This window comes from Tiliqua scincoides, chromosome 1, assembly GCF_035046505.1.
Source record: "Tiliqua scincoides isolate rTilSci1 chromosome 1, rTilSci1.hap2, whole genome shotgun sequence".
NCBI classification, from domain to species: domain Eukaryota; kingdom Metazoa; phylum Chordata; class Lepidosauria; order Squamata; family Scincidae; genus Tiliqua; species Tiliqua scincoides.
The window spans coordinates 99,357,208-99,370,858 of NC_089821.1; the positions used below are offsets into that span (position 1 = coordinate 99,357,208).

The 13,651-nt window shown below is 40.9% G+C and overlaps 1 protein-coding gene across 1 annotated transcript in view; it reads right to left on the minus strand.

Annotated features, from left to right (window-relative positions):
* Positions 1 to 13,651, minus strand: part of LY75 (lymphocyte antigen 75) — a 58,774-nt gene that overhangs the window by 19,026 nt on the left and 26,097 nt on the right. The window contains exons 14-23 of the mRNA XM_066612065.1: positions 13,487 to 13,568; positions 11,895 to 11,963; positions 11,025 to 11,145; positions 10,350 to 10,385; positions 9,241 to 9,416; positions 7,459 to 7,520; positions 6,119 to 6,195; positions 2,678 to 2,814; positions 2,335 to 2,440; positions 166 to 326 (exon numbers count right to left, since the gene is read on the minus strand). Coding sequence (XP_066468162.1) covers positions 166 to 326; positions 2,335 to 2,440; positions 2,678 to 2,814; positions 6,119 to 6,195; positions 7,459 to 7,520; positions 9,241 to 9,416; positions 10,350 to 10,385; positions 11,025 to 11,145; positions 11,895 to 11,963; positions 13,487 to 13,568 — 1,027 coding nt within the window. The remainder of the gene's footprint in view (positions 1 to 165; positions 327 to 2,334; positions 2,441 to 2,677; positions 2,815 to 6,118; positions 6,196 to 7,458; positions 7,521 to 9,240; positions 9,417 to 10,349; positions 10,386 to 11,024; positions 11,146 to 11,894; positions 11,964 to 13,486; positions 13,569 to 13,651) is intronic.

Sequence of the window (13,651 nt, forward strand, 5' to 3'; positions counted from 1 at the left end):
CATCACCATTCCTGTCACATAAGGAGGAAGCCAAGAGCCCTAGGATGGGGAAAGCTTAGTTAACCAGCACACTTGGGTAACTGGTGTCACCTGTGCATACCAGAGAAGATGGCTTTTACTCAATGATGAATATTTTTAAAACAGAAAAAAATCTCAACAGCTTACCAAACGTGGGAACATCCTTAGTTTATCTTGAAGCAATGGGTGGAAGTTGCTATATTCGAACACACTCCCATCTACCCACTTCTTTTCAAATGTATGCCGATTAATGGACAAACCAATCCAAATAGCTTCTGGCAGGTTGGGAAGCAAGGATGTTATAAAATCTGTTGGCAGAAGATAAATATTTGAAAATTATGATTAGACACCTGGAATAAACTTATTTATACATTATCTTGTTACATTAACTGCCGGCCCAAACCTATTGGGCTGCCCTGCTGGTAAAATGAGCATCTTGCCAGTGCCGACTGCCTCCCCCCCCCCCTTTTAAAATATAGTACTCAACTTGAATTTCTATGGAAAAGGAGCATCCATTGGTACTTAGACACAGCCAAAGAAGATACCCAATTTTTGAAGAAAAGACAGGGATAGACTAGTTTACTCCATTTGTTCAAATTCAGACATTTGTTTCCCTCCTCTTCGACATGTTTACTACCATGCCTGTGCCTTGCTGTCACTAAGAATTGCCCAAACACATCACCATGAACGCAAGTTGGGTCATTCCCAAAGGTGTTTGTATTATTATTATTACAAGTTAGAAGTGAGCAACATACTTTGCAAATATCTTTCACATTTACTTCCAGAACAATAATTAGGTTTCTACTCTCCCCCATTTCATGGAAAATTGGAGCTAAAGACAATGACTTGCCCAAGGTCACCTAGAGAAAAATGGCAGACTGGGAACTTGAAACCAGGTTTTCCAGAATTATGCTGAGCTCAACCAGACACTAATGCAATAGAATAGAGCAGTAGCTCCCAAACTGTGGGTTGGGACCCACCAGTGGGTTGTAACCCCATTTTTGGTGGGTTGCAAATCTAATAAGTTGATAGCCAACAAGGAAAATGTACTGAGCCCTATGGAAAGTGAAACTGAGTAGCATGTGAGCATTTGCTCATAAGTAAGCCATCATGTCTCAGTCCACTTTGAAAGCCAGGAAGAGAGGAATGCAACATCACCAGAATGGTCTCAATCCAATGAACACAAGCCCCAATAAACTCTCAACAAGGAAGTCCCACCCCAAGCTGACACAGAAAATGTACTGAGACCTATGGAAAGTGAAAATAAGCCCAAGTGTGCATTTACTCTAGAGTAAGCAACCATTTCTCAGCTCCTGTTGAAGGGCAGGCAAAGGGGAATGCAAGGCTACCAGAATAATCACCATCCAGTGACGCTGGAGCTCAAACATAGAGGGCAGTTCCCTTTCCCCCACCATAGTAAAAAGAATAACAGGCTTGAGCAGCTGGTAAAGTGAAACATTTTTTTTTAAAAAGTCTTCTAAAGCTAAGGTGAATCCTGCTAGAGAAGAGGTGTCGACCTTTTCAACTTTAGGGCTCCTGGAGCTTTAGCAATTGTGTTGAGGGAATTTCAGCATGTGCTGCTTGTCAACAAGAAGACGACAAGCTGCACCTGCTGAAATTCCCTCTTCTGCTCAACTGTTAAAGGTCCAGAAGCCCTAAAGTTGAAACGTTAGCCACCCCTGTGATATATTGTTTTAAAAAGTGAGTCCTGGTGCTAAAAAGTTTGGGAAGCGTTCAAAAGAGTACTGCGATTAGGTTCAAATGCCAACTCAAACAAACAATCATTGGACAAGTCTCTTTCTTTCAGCCACAGGAATCATGGAGGAATCACAGGAGGTCAATGACCTCACATATTTTGTGGGGATATAATAACTATAAAACTGCAAAGTATACTCAGAGTCATAAACAACAGTAGTTCAGTCTAGCTTCACCTGAAGCAGGAAGCTTTCTATTTTGCTTCATCACATGAGACTTGCATATATGACTTAGCCATCACAGATCAAGCAGCACAGATGGAACTTCCATATCAACTCACACTCAATGCTCTTTAATCAATAAGTTCACTAAAAGCAACTAATATTACATGCATGAATGAATGAACTCATACAGGTGAACTTTTTTTTTCCTAATGCAAGTATTAAGTAGAAAGGTAGGTGGTTCAAAGGGAAGGCATGAATTCAGTCCCATCCCAGGATTTCCTATAGCTTTTCTGAAGGCTCTTTGTGTCCACCTATAAAATTCAAAACAATAATGCACACCTCATTGCCTAAAAGACAAAATTGCACTTGGTCCAAAGTGTGCAACTCATGGTCTTACCTTGTTCAGCTGGAGTTTGGATTGTAGGAAGCATACCTCCAAGTGAGTGACAATATTCCATTGCTTTCTCAAATTCTAAACTCCGTGGGATCACTGTTCGATAACACTGAAACAACATTTTAAAATTCCTGAATCTAAGGTACCTGTATTTCAAATTAGCTTTGCTATTTGGATTTAATTTACAAAGTAGCACAGTAATAATAATAATAAAAAACTTTACAAGTATCAGCTAGTTATAGTTCAAGTCACTATAGTTGCAAATATGCACAAATTGCTTTGTTGTTTCCCTCATAACAGACATTATGGTTTGAAATGCAAAAATAAAAAACTTTTTTTTTTTTACCTTATTCAGAAAAACAGTCCAACCATTGAGACATCTCTTCTGAGGCGGTTTATAATCTGGATCATGTGTCTCCAGTAGTGATGTATTTTCTTTCTCACAGATGAAGGGAAGTTTGGTACTGCAGCTTATTACATCATCTTCAGGAATAAATATATAGATTAAATTATTAATATAAAGAACAATATAGTTCAATTATCTTATTATAGGTTCTGCCCACAAGTAATGGGGGAAGATTCTTAGCTTAATGGATCGAGAACATGCTTTGTATGCAGAAGGTCTCAGGATTAACCCATGACATTTCCTCTTAAAAGAATCTCAGATAGCAGGGCTAGAAAAGACCTCTACCTGAAATTTTCAACTGCTGCTACCAGTCAGAACAGATAGAATGGGGTTAGATGGCCCAGTTTCAGTGTAAGGCAGCTTTGTAGGTTTAATACGAAGGCACATGTTCGTGTCTTGTGAATACTATAATGTCTTGTGAATACTACAATGAATATAAGATTTTAAGATAAGTAATATAAAAATCAAGGAAAATAATTCTAACCAAAACAATGGTGTCAAACAGTACTGTCATTAATATTGGTTTACTCAAGCATCCGATTCCAATATTCTCACATTCAGCACCTTCTGAAACAGAATAGTCTTGCATACTCTAAAACAGTGCATTCTAAAACAAATGTAAAAAACTCAAATTCTCTTCTTGAAGCAGAATCATAAGTTTATTGAAATACAGGTCCAACCTTGTTATACACGGACTTTATATACACTGATTTGACTCAACACAAATGGCCACTGAGAATGAGAAGGAATGTGCTGATCCATGGAGAAGAGGGAAAAAAATGCATCCCTTAAAAAAAAAACACCTGTTTTTCTTACTGTTGTAGAGAGACAGTCATGCAAGTCTCTCTTCATGGGTCCCTTTAGGGAGAAGGGCGGGATATAAATAAAGTTTATTATTATTATTATTATTATTAAGCAAGTGATCATTCCATTCTTCGGCTGAGCCAGGCAAAGGGAGCGGGCCCTTTGCATTTCTAATTGCTGCGTGTTTACAACAGTAAGAAAAGCTGTTTTCAAACCACAATTGCAAAGAGACAGAGTTTTTGTTTAACTGTTTTTATTTAACACATTTTATGGTTTCAGCAGGGAGTCCCAGAATCAAACTCCTGTGGATGTCAAGACAAGATCTTATTCTATTAGGAGCAATGGGGGGGGGGGCGCAGCAGCAAGAAACCAGGAAGTAGGCCTTTAAATCTATTTTTCCACTGTTTTTTAATCCACCAGGTTTTTTATTCACTAGGGCTGAGGTATTCAATCTGTGTGTCCTGCTTCCCTAAGTGAGGTGTGGCTAGCCTCCAGGGGTGTTGCCAGGCATCTGGGGGGGGGGAGAGGCGAGGCAGCTCTGCTGCATGTGCTGCCTCCTGACTTGCTGCTTTTCTGCAGCTGTGAACAAGGTGGGTGGGGCAGCATGAGCCTGGGAGGACGTGTGAAACATGGTGGGGGGAGGTGGGAGAGAAGGCTGGCTGGGCAGGCAGAGGTGCCGCATCTCATCATGGAGCTCTCTCCATGTGCAACCTCGCCCCATGGACTACGTTTCCCAGTGTGCCCCTCGCCCTGGGCATCCTGGGATTGGTCAAGGCTGCTTGGGAAGGAAGGAGCCAGCCTGCTCTTAGTGAGGGGGGTGTCCAAATGCCCCTTCCTGCATTCCTCCGTCTTGCCTGGGGGTACAGGGGTGGCATCTGCATGTTGGGTGTGTGGGTGTGTGTGTGTGTGTGTGTGAGCAGCCCCCGCCTACTTTGGGGTGAGTTGTAATCTTGCTGGGTGTGGCTGCAATCCTTTCCACACTTTCCTGGGAGTAAGCCCCACTGACTCAAATGGGACATACTTCTGAGTAGACCTACATAGGCCTGGGGTCTGTGTCAGCTTAACCCAGGATCCTCACCTTTCTCTTCCCCCCCTTCAAAAAAAAATAAAGCCACTCTTCATGGCTTTGTCTCCAAAAATTGATTAAAAATAAAAATTCCCATTCCTTTTCAGCCATCCCCTTTTTCCTCCTACCTCCTTTTGGGGGGGGGGTACTCTGTTGGCAGCTACTGTAAGACAAAAGGCACAATCCTAGTTAGGTCTACTCAGAAGTAAGTCCTGTTGTGTTCAATGGAACTTACTCCCAGGAAAGTGGGGTTAGGATTCCAGCCAAATAGTTTCTAGGTCTCAGTTTGCATCAGTTTGCAATTAGCAGATACACACAAAACAAAGTCTTCCCCTCCCCCAGCAGATTCATCACTTCCCCCTCCCTTTCCAAAACCCTCCAGGTATGCTCCTAAGAAACTCAGGGCACAATCCTAACCAGGTCTACTCAGAAATAAGCCATATTTTGTTCAATGGGGCTTACTCTCAGGTAAGTGTGGTTAGTTTGCAGCCTCAGAGTGCTGGCAGCCTTATTTCTAGTGTATAATTATAACACCTTCACCCCCATTTTGGGGGTAACTGAGGTGAGGTGTTGTAATGGGGAGCCGTGGCCAATGGCTACAAGGATCAGGGGAGGCGTGAGCTGGAAAAGTTCAAGAACCACTACACTAAGAGCTCTGGAATGGAACCCTAGTGGATAACGAAAGACGACCTGTATCCAATCTCCTGAACAATATTAAATCTGGTTGTGATAGGATATTTTAAACAGAATGCAGTAATCTATTTAGGCACTGAAAATTTTAAAAGGAAAAAACCCATTTCCAGTCTGTCCTGAAATAGGAAGTGGATTTTTTTTCTTTTGACATTTTCAAGCCTCAGGGAGAGTTGCAGAGGAGGGCCACAGGCTCCCCAGACCATCCAGAGAGCCACAACAACCCCCAGGTAAATTTAACACCCCTTTCCTGTCTGGCAGCAGTGTGAGCACGGTGATCATGTTACTGCCCTCTGCCCCTCCCCGTGCAAATATTTACAGGGTTCCTAAAGTTCAAGCAGAACTTTGGGAACCACTGTTCTAAAGTAAAACAAAGGAAAGCAAAAATGTACTGTTCTCTACAGCAGTAGTTCTCACACATTTAGCACTGGGACCCACTTTTTAGAATGAGAATCTCTCTGGACCCACCGGAAGTGATGTCATAACCGGAAATAACATGATAAAGCAGGAACATTTTTAACAAACCTAGGCTGCAATCCTACCCACACTTACCCAGGAGTAAGTCCCATTTACTATCATGGTTAAAAGAATATACATAGTAGCTTGTTCAAAGCACAGGTCTGTAACATTTCCTCAAATGCAGGCACATACCATGGTAGCATCAGGTCTAATATATTAAAAATAAAATATTGAAATGAATAGGGACCCACCTGAAGTTGGTCTGCGACCCACCTAGTAGGTCCCTACCCACAGTTTGAGAAACACTGCTCTACAGAGTTCAAGAGAACAAGTTTTTAGCATTTTAAAAATAATTATCTTACGTCTGCTCCAAATCTGAGGAGAGATGTGTGCACAATCCCTGAAGTGTAGTTCATGATAATGTCGGTACCGGTAAAAACTAGACACAAGGCAGAAAACAAATATTCCAGTTTTGACGTCTTATTAAACAGGTACATATAACACTAACATTTGAGTTATTACTGATGTACGAAAATATTAAACAGCTGATTGTTTTCTGAAACTTAAAGCAGAACAGAGATGACATCCTTGTCTGTATAGCACAGTACTCCAGCTGTAACTTATGGCCGAATTCTATCCTTCCCCCTCCCCCCAATCATGATGCAGCTGTGCCGAAAAAGTGCATGCTGATTCCAGTGGGGGTGGGTGGAGAAGGAGGTTTTGGAGAGGAAAGAAGATTTAAATAAGGCTTCTGCCCCACAATGGGTCTCCTTGGACCTGTGCCAACTCTTTAGCTGGCACAAGTCTGAGGGAGAGAAAGGGGCAGGGAGGCTGTGGAAAAGGAGGATAAGATCCAATGCATGCCACTGTAGCCACATTCTCCAGCCCCTCCCACAGCCTCCCTGCCCCTGCCCCTAATCCCATTTCACTCTTCTGGAACACACTCTACAGCTGCTTTACGACAGCCAGCACTGGCAGCATGCTAGTTCTACCAGCAGGGACGTGCACTAGGATGGGGCTACCCAAGGGAAGATGGGATCTAAATATGAAAATCCTTCCCATGCTACTACACACATGACTCAGTGAGAACTGGAGGTCCCATGTGATATAAGCCATTACACACAGCCAGTTTCCCATGCCGAGCAGCTTTCCTTTTGGCTGGATTTAAAGCAGCTACTTAGCTGCCAAATGAATAAATCCTGACCCAAAACTTGAGTGCCTGACTTCTCAACATAACAAGTTGATAGCATTGAGGGCTGGTTCAGCAGCATCAGCAGCAGATTCTGAGGGGTCCGAAGGGGCAGTAGACTCAGAGTGCTTTTCACTTTAAGCCTGTCACTGCCATCAACTCCATCCAACTTTCACTGCCTCCCTCCCTCAAAGAATGACTGGCTTCGTGCTGCAGGGGATGCAAAGTCGATCATTCCCCTACTTACTGGATTCCTTGTGCCTTGCATCGAAACCACAAAGTGATCAACCCCCGGTTTCATCAGAAGTCAAGCACTTCCAGGTTTCAGTGCAGAGTGCAAAGAGCCCACTTACAAAGAGTAAGTAAAGAAGATTTGTAAAAAAAAAGTTTTTTTTTTTAAATGAGTGGCAGTTGTGAACTTGAACATCAGGCAGCATTTCAGGTTGGGCCACCCCTGATATTACTAGATCACTTTCATAAGCTGAATGTCAAAAGAATTTTAGAACTACATACAATGGATGGTAGGGAGTTCGAGGTGTGTACTTCAGCCACCAGCTCTGATTCTTGTCCGATAACTGCAAAAAAAAAAAAAAAAAAGACATTAGCACCAAATGCAATAGTACCTCTTGTACTGAAAGATGTATCTTTGTGACATTAGGATAAAACAAATGCATAAAGAAAATCTAAATCATTTTCAGAGATGGCTTAAACCTAACAATTGCTGGAGTGACATGTTTATGTACAACAGTTCTTAGCATCAGGGAGTAAAGTAAGATAACCAAGTTTGCTCAGATGTTCAAAAGCCAACAAAATTTCTCCACAGCATTATTCAATAAGAACAAGTGAGATTTACAAAAATGTGATACAAAGAAATCACCAATTCTGAAACCACATATGAGCTCTTAATAAAACTCGGGGCACAATCTAACCAGGTCTGCTCAGAAGTAAGTCCTAATTTGTTCAATAGGGCTTACTCACAGAAAAGTGTGGTTCAGATTGCAGCCTGAATGCACTAAACAAACTTATGAAGACTTCTAGACCATGAACCATATTCACTAGAAAATGCAAACGACAACATGCTCTGAGCTTGAATGTACATTATCCGTGAAGTTCAGCCTCTGCTGTTCACACAGGATGTTCTTAGGCCCAAATCCTAACCAACTTTTCAGCACTGACATAGCTGTGCCAATAGGGCATGTGCTGCATCCTACAGTTGGGTGACAGTCAGGGAGCCCTCCTCAAGGTAAGGGAATGTTTATTCCCTTACCTTGGAGCTGAATTGTCCTTACCTCACTGCTGAAAAGTTGGTTAGGACTGCACCCTTAGACACCTCACCAGCAACAGAGGATGGGACAGCATAGTGGACAGGGATGCTTTCCATCCAGTTGACTTTCCAGGTGGCTAAGGTCCTTTTTCTGATGCAAATATGGTGACCATCATTCATGTCCTCATAATGCCAAGGGCAGTCTATCAGACATCCTTCAGTACTGTCTGGAGACAGCATGGCACAAAACAGAGCAACATGCTTCCTGTAAAGTTACATTGTTGAGATCACTTTCCTCCTGCAATCTCAGCTTCTCAGATATGTGGCTCAGATAATGCAATAAATTGAATAAAGAATTTTAATGGTAATCTCCAATTGAAAGTGTACTGGGGCAGTTTTCTGCATGTGTGCTACCTCAGGCACATATGAAAACTTTGTAGCAGGTGTCTGCTTTTAAAATTATAGCCATGTAATAAGACATGGGGGAGGGAAAAATCATGCTATGTTGGCAGCTGAAAGCCTCTGTATAATGCCAATTTATCCATTAAGACAATTTGGGCTCTTCAACCACAGCTCCCCAGAATGGAAGTTAGGCAAGTTCATGCCTTAATATGTCCTATCAGTCTTGAAGCAAGCTTTCTTCTGCACCCCACACAGAAAGGTGGACAAGTTTTATCATCTGTAGTACAAGAGAAGAAAGCGTTCCGAATCTTTCCCTTGCATTCAAATCACATGGATGCTCCAAGCAGACTGCCTTGAAGAAGACATAGTGTGATAGAGGAGAATTAGGTTGATTGTTTTATTCTATATTCTTACTCTTCCCCCATTTCATACTATAGAAAAAGTTGGGAAAGATGGATATAGAAAGAGTAATTTCTTACTGGAAGAAAGAAAACATCTTTACTATATCTGCTGCTAGACATGGGCCCTATACAACCCACAGATTTCCTAAAAAGCTTATGAGCCTCTATGTATTTCAGCACAGGCATGTATCACAATAAGAACTCTCCTAGATAAAAGGCAATAATTACATTTGCTATTCTGTTTAGGATTCCTTCTAGTGCTGTGTAAGAGGTCACATAAGCTAAATCACTTCCATTCCTTGAGCAGTAGAGAGCAGCTTCTTGATAGCTCAAGTGCTTATTTGGCTCAAACCAGAATTCAGACCCATCAATATTCAGTAGAGGTCCATGAATTCCATCTTCATCTACAAGGAAAATAAGCCATAACCAGAAGATAATGTTAAAATACAACAAATACAAACCCCCTCACCATAAACTTCACAGTTCTAGAACCTTTTACTTGTAGTAGCCGAAGCTCTGCAATAATGAAACCAAATTAATTTATCATCATCTGATAATACAGAGCAGGATGTCCTAAGTGGATGAGAAATGTATCAAGGCCAGTGACAGTAATTTTGTAAGAAATTCAATTGAAAAAATTTTAAATGAAAATGGCTAACGTGACTTTTATAGACAGAAAGTAGTCAAGGGTCAAAAAAAGTAGTCAACACTCTGAGGCATGACTTCTATTCAATGTTCCATCACAGAAAGTGAAGTGCCCCTTTAAGTTTAGTGCACCAAATTAGAATACGAGGACAATCCATTTCCTGAAAACATATCCAGTCCAAATTTAAGTTTTTTTTCCAGAGTCTCTTTCTAGCAACATACCATATTTCAACTGGCCTTTATATGGTATAATAATAATTGTATTAATATTTGTAATGCACCGATGCTGCTCTCTGATTGCAACTGGTGGCCTAAAGGCAAGGTTTTAATTCAGCAAGGAGTTATATGAGCAGTTCAGCTTGCACTCTAGTGATGGGTTGCTTAGACTGAGAATCCAGGCCAGTAGATCAGATGGGATTTCTGGCTCTCTGTGTGACCAGATCCCCACTGGGCTGAAAGCTCCTGTGTACTCTTGGGGCATATGAACTGGTAGTGCTGCACAGCAGCAGAAATTAGGTCAACAGTTCACTATGCTTACAAGCTGCCATGAAGGCACAGGAAGTGAGGCACTTAGACTGTGCAGTCAAGTTTTGTTTGAAAACAGACACTTTAGAGCACCATGTGTACCAAACAACTAAATATATGTTATTTCCTTCATATAATTGGGGGGGGGGAATTAAATGGGACGTTACCTGGTTTGTACCATACTGGTGTCTTTGGAGAACTACCTGTTGATAAAGTGGGAGAAATAAAGTAACTGGGGGTACTGAATGGTCAAAACAAGGGAAATTTTCAAGAGTGTGATTAGTGTTCAATTTAAGATTAGTGCGATTTTCAAGAATGTGATTAAAGATTAATGTTAATCCCACATTAAACATAGTGAGAGATTCTTTCAGAGACTAATCATACTCAACATCCAAAGTAGGCTCTCCTCTTCCATTCACGCTGGCTGCCATAAAGCAATCAGTGCCAGTTGTAAAATACAATGCATTTTATTTCACTATGTTTTGCTGGCCAGAGAAGGGCAGAACAGTTGCATTGAGCAGGCATCAAACATCTTCAGGAAATTCTGAAGATGTTACTGCAATAGGATAACTCAAGAAGTTGCCACACAAATTGATCAGGCCTTCTGCAATGCGTGCTATGTATAGTTTGTTTTTTCTAAAAGCTTCTATTGGCTTTCAGTGGAAGCTTTTAAAAACTATGAACAGTGTGCAGGATGCAGCAAAAAGGGACAGAATTGCTACTGGGCTAAGAGCTAAAGCCCCCCCCCCCCTGCGCTCAGGTCATTTTGTGATTCTTCCCTCATGCTAGTTTCAAAAACTAGATAAATAAAAAGCCAAATCAAATGCATTTATGTAGTCTACCTTTAGTGATCTGACACACCCATTCAAGTTTTGAACTGCAGTGGAACGGTTTTAAGTAGAAATCATCCTCTCTATCTTCAAGATCAAAAGTCCAGTAGTGTCTATGCTTTTTTTTAAGAATCTGTACATGAGCAAGAAAAACAAGAATAGGGAGGCATATTCAGTACCAACTCCTGCATCAATTAAGGGGGCAGTTTCTTATTTTTTAAACAGCCCCGACTCTTGCAATGTGGAATAGCTGGTGGAATAGACAGTATATTAGAGCAAATAACTGTACAAAAAGATCTAGCATCCGTTTACTCAGAGGCAAGCATGATTGTTTAAAAAACAAGGTATTTGCAAATAAGTGTCCATAGGATTGCAGCCTAAAGACTAAGCATAATATTACATATGTATGCAAATTGCAGTGGCTGCTCCTTGCAGAGAAGAAGCTTTGAGCAGGGACCTTTTCAACAGAAAAGCCGTTGATAGAGGGGACACAGTAACATTTTATTCATCTGTGCAAACATGTGTTTGGAACCCCATGTGGGAAAAGTGGGAGAAATTCCATATGCTTGGGAGGGAGGACTGCAGCTGAAAAGTGGCAAATATGGAAAAGGTTTAGCATCCATTTGCATAAGAAAGCACAAAATTCTATGCTCAGCTTATCAATTCAAACATAGTGCAGTTAACCATTTCTCTGGTAGTAAAATGACTTCAGGGAACTTGTTGACAATTTACTAGTAAACCAGTAATTTAAAATTGACAAAGTTGATCTAAATTTTATATATCAAGTTAATATATATCAAGTTAATTTTTAAAATTCACAAAGTACTTCCACATATTTTGAATTCTTTTTCAACATTAGTTCTCAAAAGTGTTACAAAAAACCTTAACAGCTGCGCAGTCTCTAGTATCATAGTCATCTTGATAGTTGTGGGGCACAACAATAGTAGACACCTAGAGAAAAGAAAAAGGCTGAGTGGCAAATTATATTAATCATGGTTTCTCAGTGACACAGCACACTGTTTGAATGCAGAAGATCTCAGATTTAATCTCACACATCCCCTAGTAGGGTTGATAAAGACCCCTGTATCCTGGCTCATTAACCGACTAGACACAACAACATTGCGGTTTATTCTAAACCATGAATGAAACCTGCTTCGAAGTGAGAACTAATTAACACTCTAATATTCCGTGCAAAACAAATTTCTGAACCATAGAATCTCCAGGCAGAGCTTTACCATCTCACACAGACTCTGCAGGAAAATAGATATTCCAGATCAGAAATCAGGAGAGCAATGCAACCCCGGTGAGGAGGTACATTCCTGAGGAAAAACCTGACCAAGGAGTTAAAGTGCTCTTGCCATGTATGTAACAGATCATACTGGCAGAACAAGCCAATTTGAGACCTATTTATCAGCCTACTTGTAAGGTGCAGCAAGTTCTACAGTCTGTCAAAAATCCCAGACACCTGCTTTCAAAACTAGGGTAGTATCACATTCCCTGTCATTGCAAAAAAAAAAAAAGGAAAAAAGGGTACATTGGCACCACAAAAAGAAGCATCAGCACAAGGATAAAGGAACAGGAGAGACATTGCCATCTACAACAGTCAGAAAAAAAATCAGCTGTTGTTGAACATGTCCTAAAAATGGGCCACCAGATGATTCTGAACACACCCAGGTATTATCCACAATCCAACCATACCACCAGTGAACCTATAGCGAAGCGACAGAAATTCAGAAACATAAAAATATAAATAGAAAGGAAGAAACCTTGAGAATTAGCAATGCCTGGCTACCTGCCCTCAAAAATGTGAAGATATGGGACTTCAAGAACATGCAGGATGACAGGCAGGAAGACTAGCCAGATTCTCCTTTAAGAATCCAGTGAACACATATACAAAAATCAATCAGGGTCATGTGGAAGCACTGTCAATTGATGATCTCTCTTAGCAAATAGCCAAGCCTACCACCTATGTAAGTGCAGCTTTCTCCCAGGAGACCAGGATGGTTTGGAGTACTCTGGTGTGCCTACACCTTTGAAAATGCCTGCCAAAGCTTTCGGGAAAATGTCAGGAGATAGAGTTTTCACTGGAACACGACCAACAAGCCTGAACCATTTTAATATTATGAAAGCTGCTCATCTTCTCTCCTTGTGCAAAGAGGAGGGGGTGCTAGATTTCCTACTTAGTAGCTGCAATACTCTTGTGGGCCCTTCTGTCTCACAGTGAAATGTAAAAACTTTAGAATGGAAAAAGCATAATAATTAACTATTGCTATCAGCATCAAGAATTTAAAATTTTTAAAGGCCTTTAGCTCACAAAATTGTTTTACATTCTTTAAAATTATTCTTTCAGAGTATTTTCCTTCCATACTTCATGTGTGAATGCATTTTAAAACAAATATCCAGTGTCTTTCAGATCTACTGAAATTATCCCAACTAGGATGGTGTAGGAATTTTGCGGTGTCTTTTTAACTTACAGGTTTATTGTCACTCCACTGCCATGATCCTAAAGATTCTGGGTTCCTCTTATTCAGGCCAACCCAGATCCATCGTTCATCACTGTACCAAAAAAAACAAACAAAAAGACACCAATGCATATGAATTTTAGCACAGTTATGTAGGAGTTTAAGGGCCCATTCCTA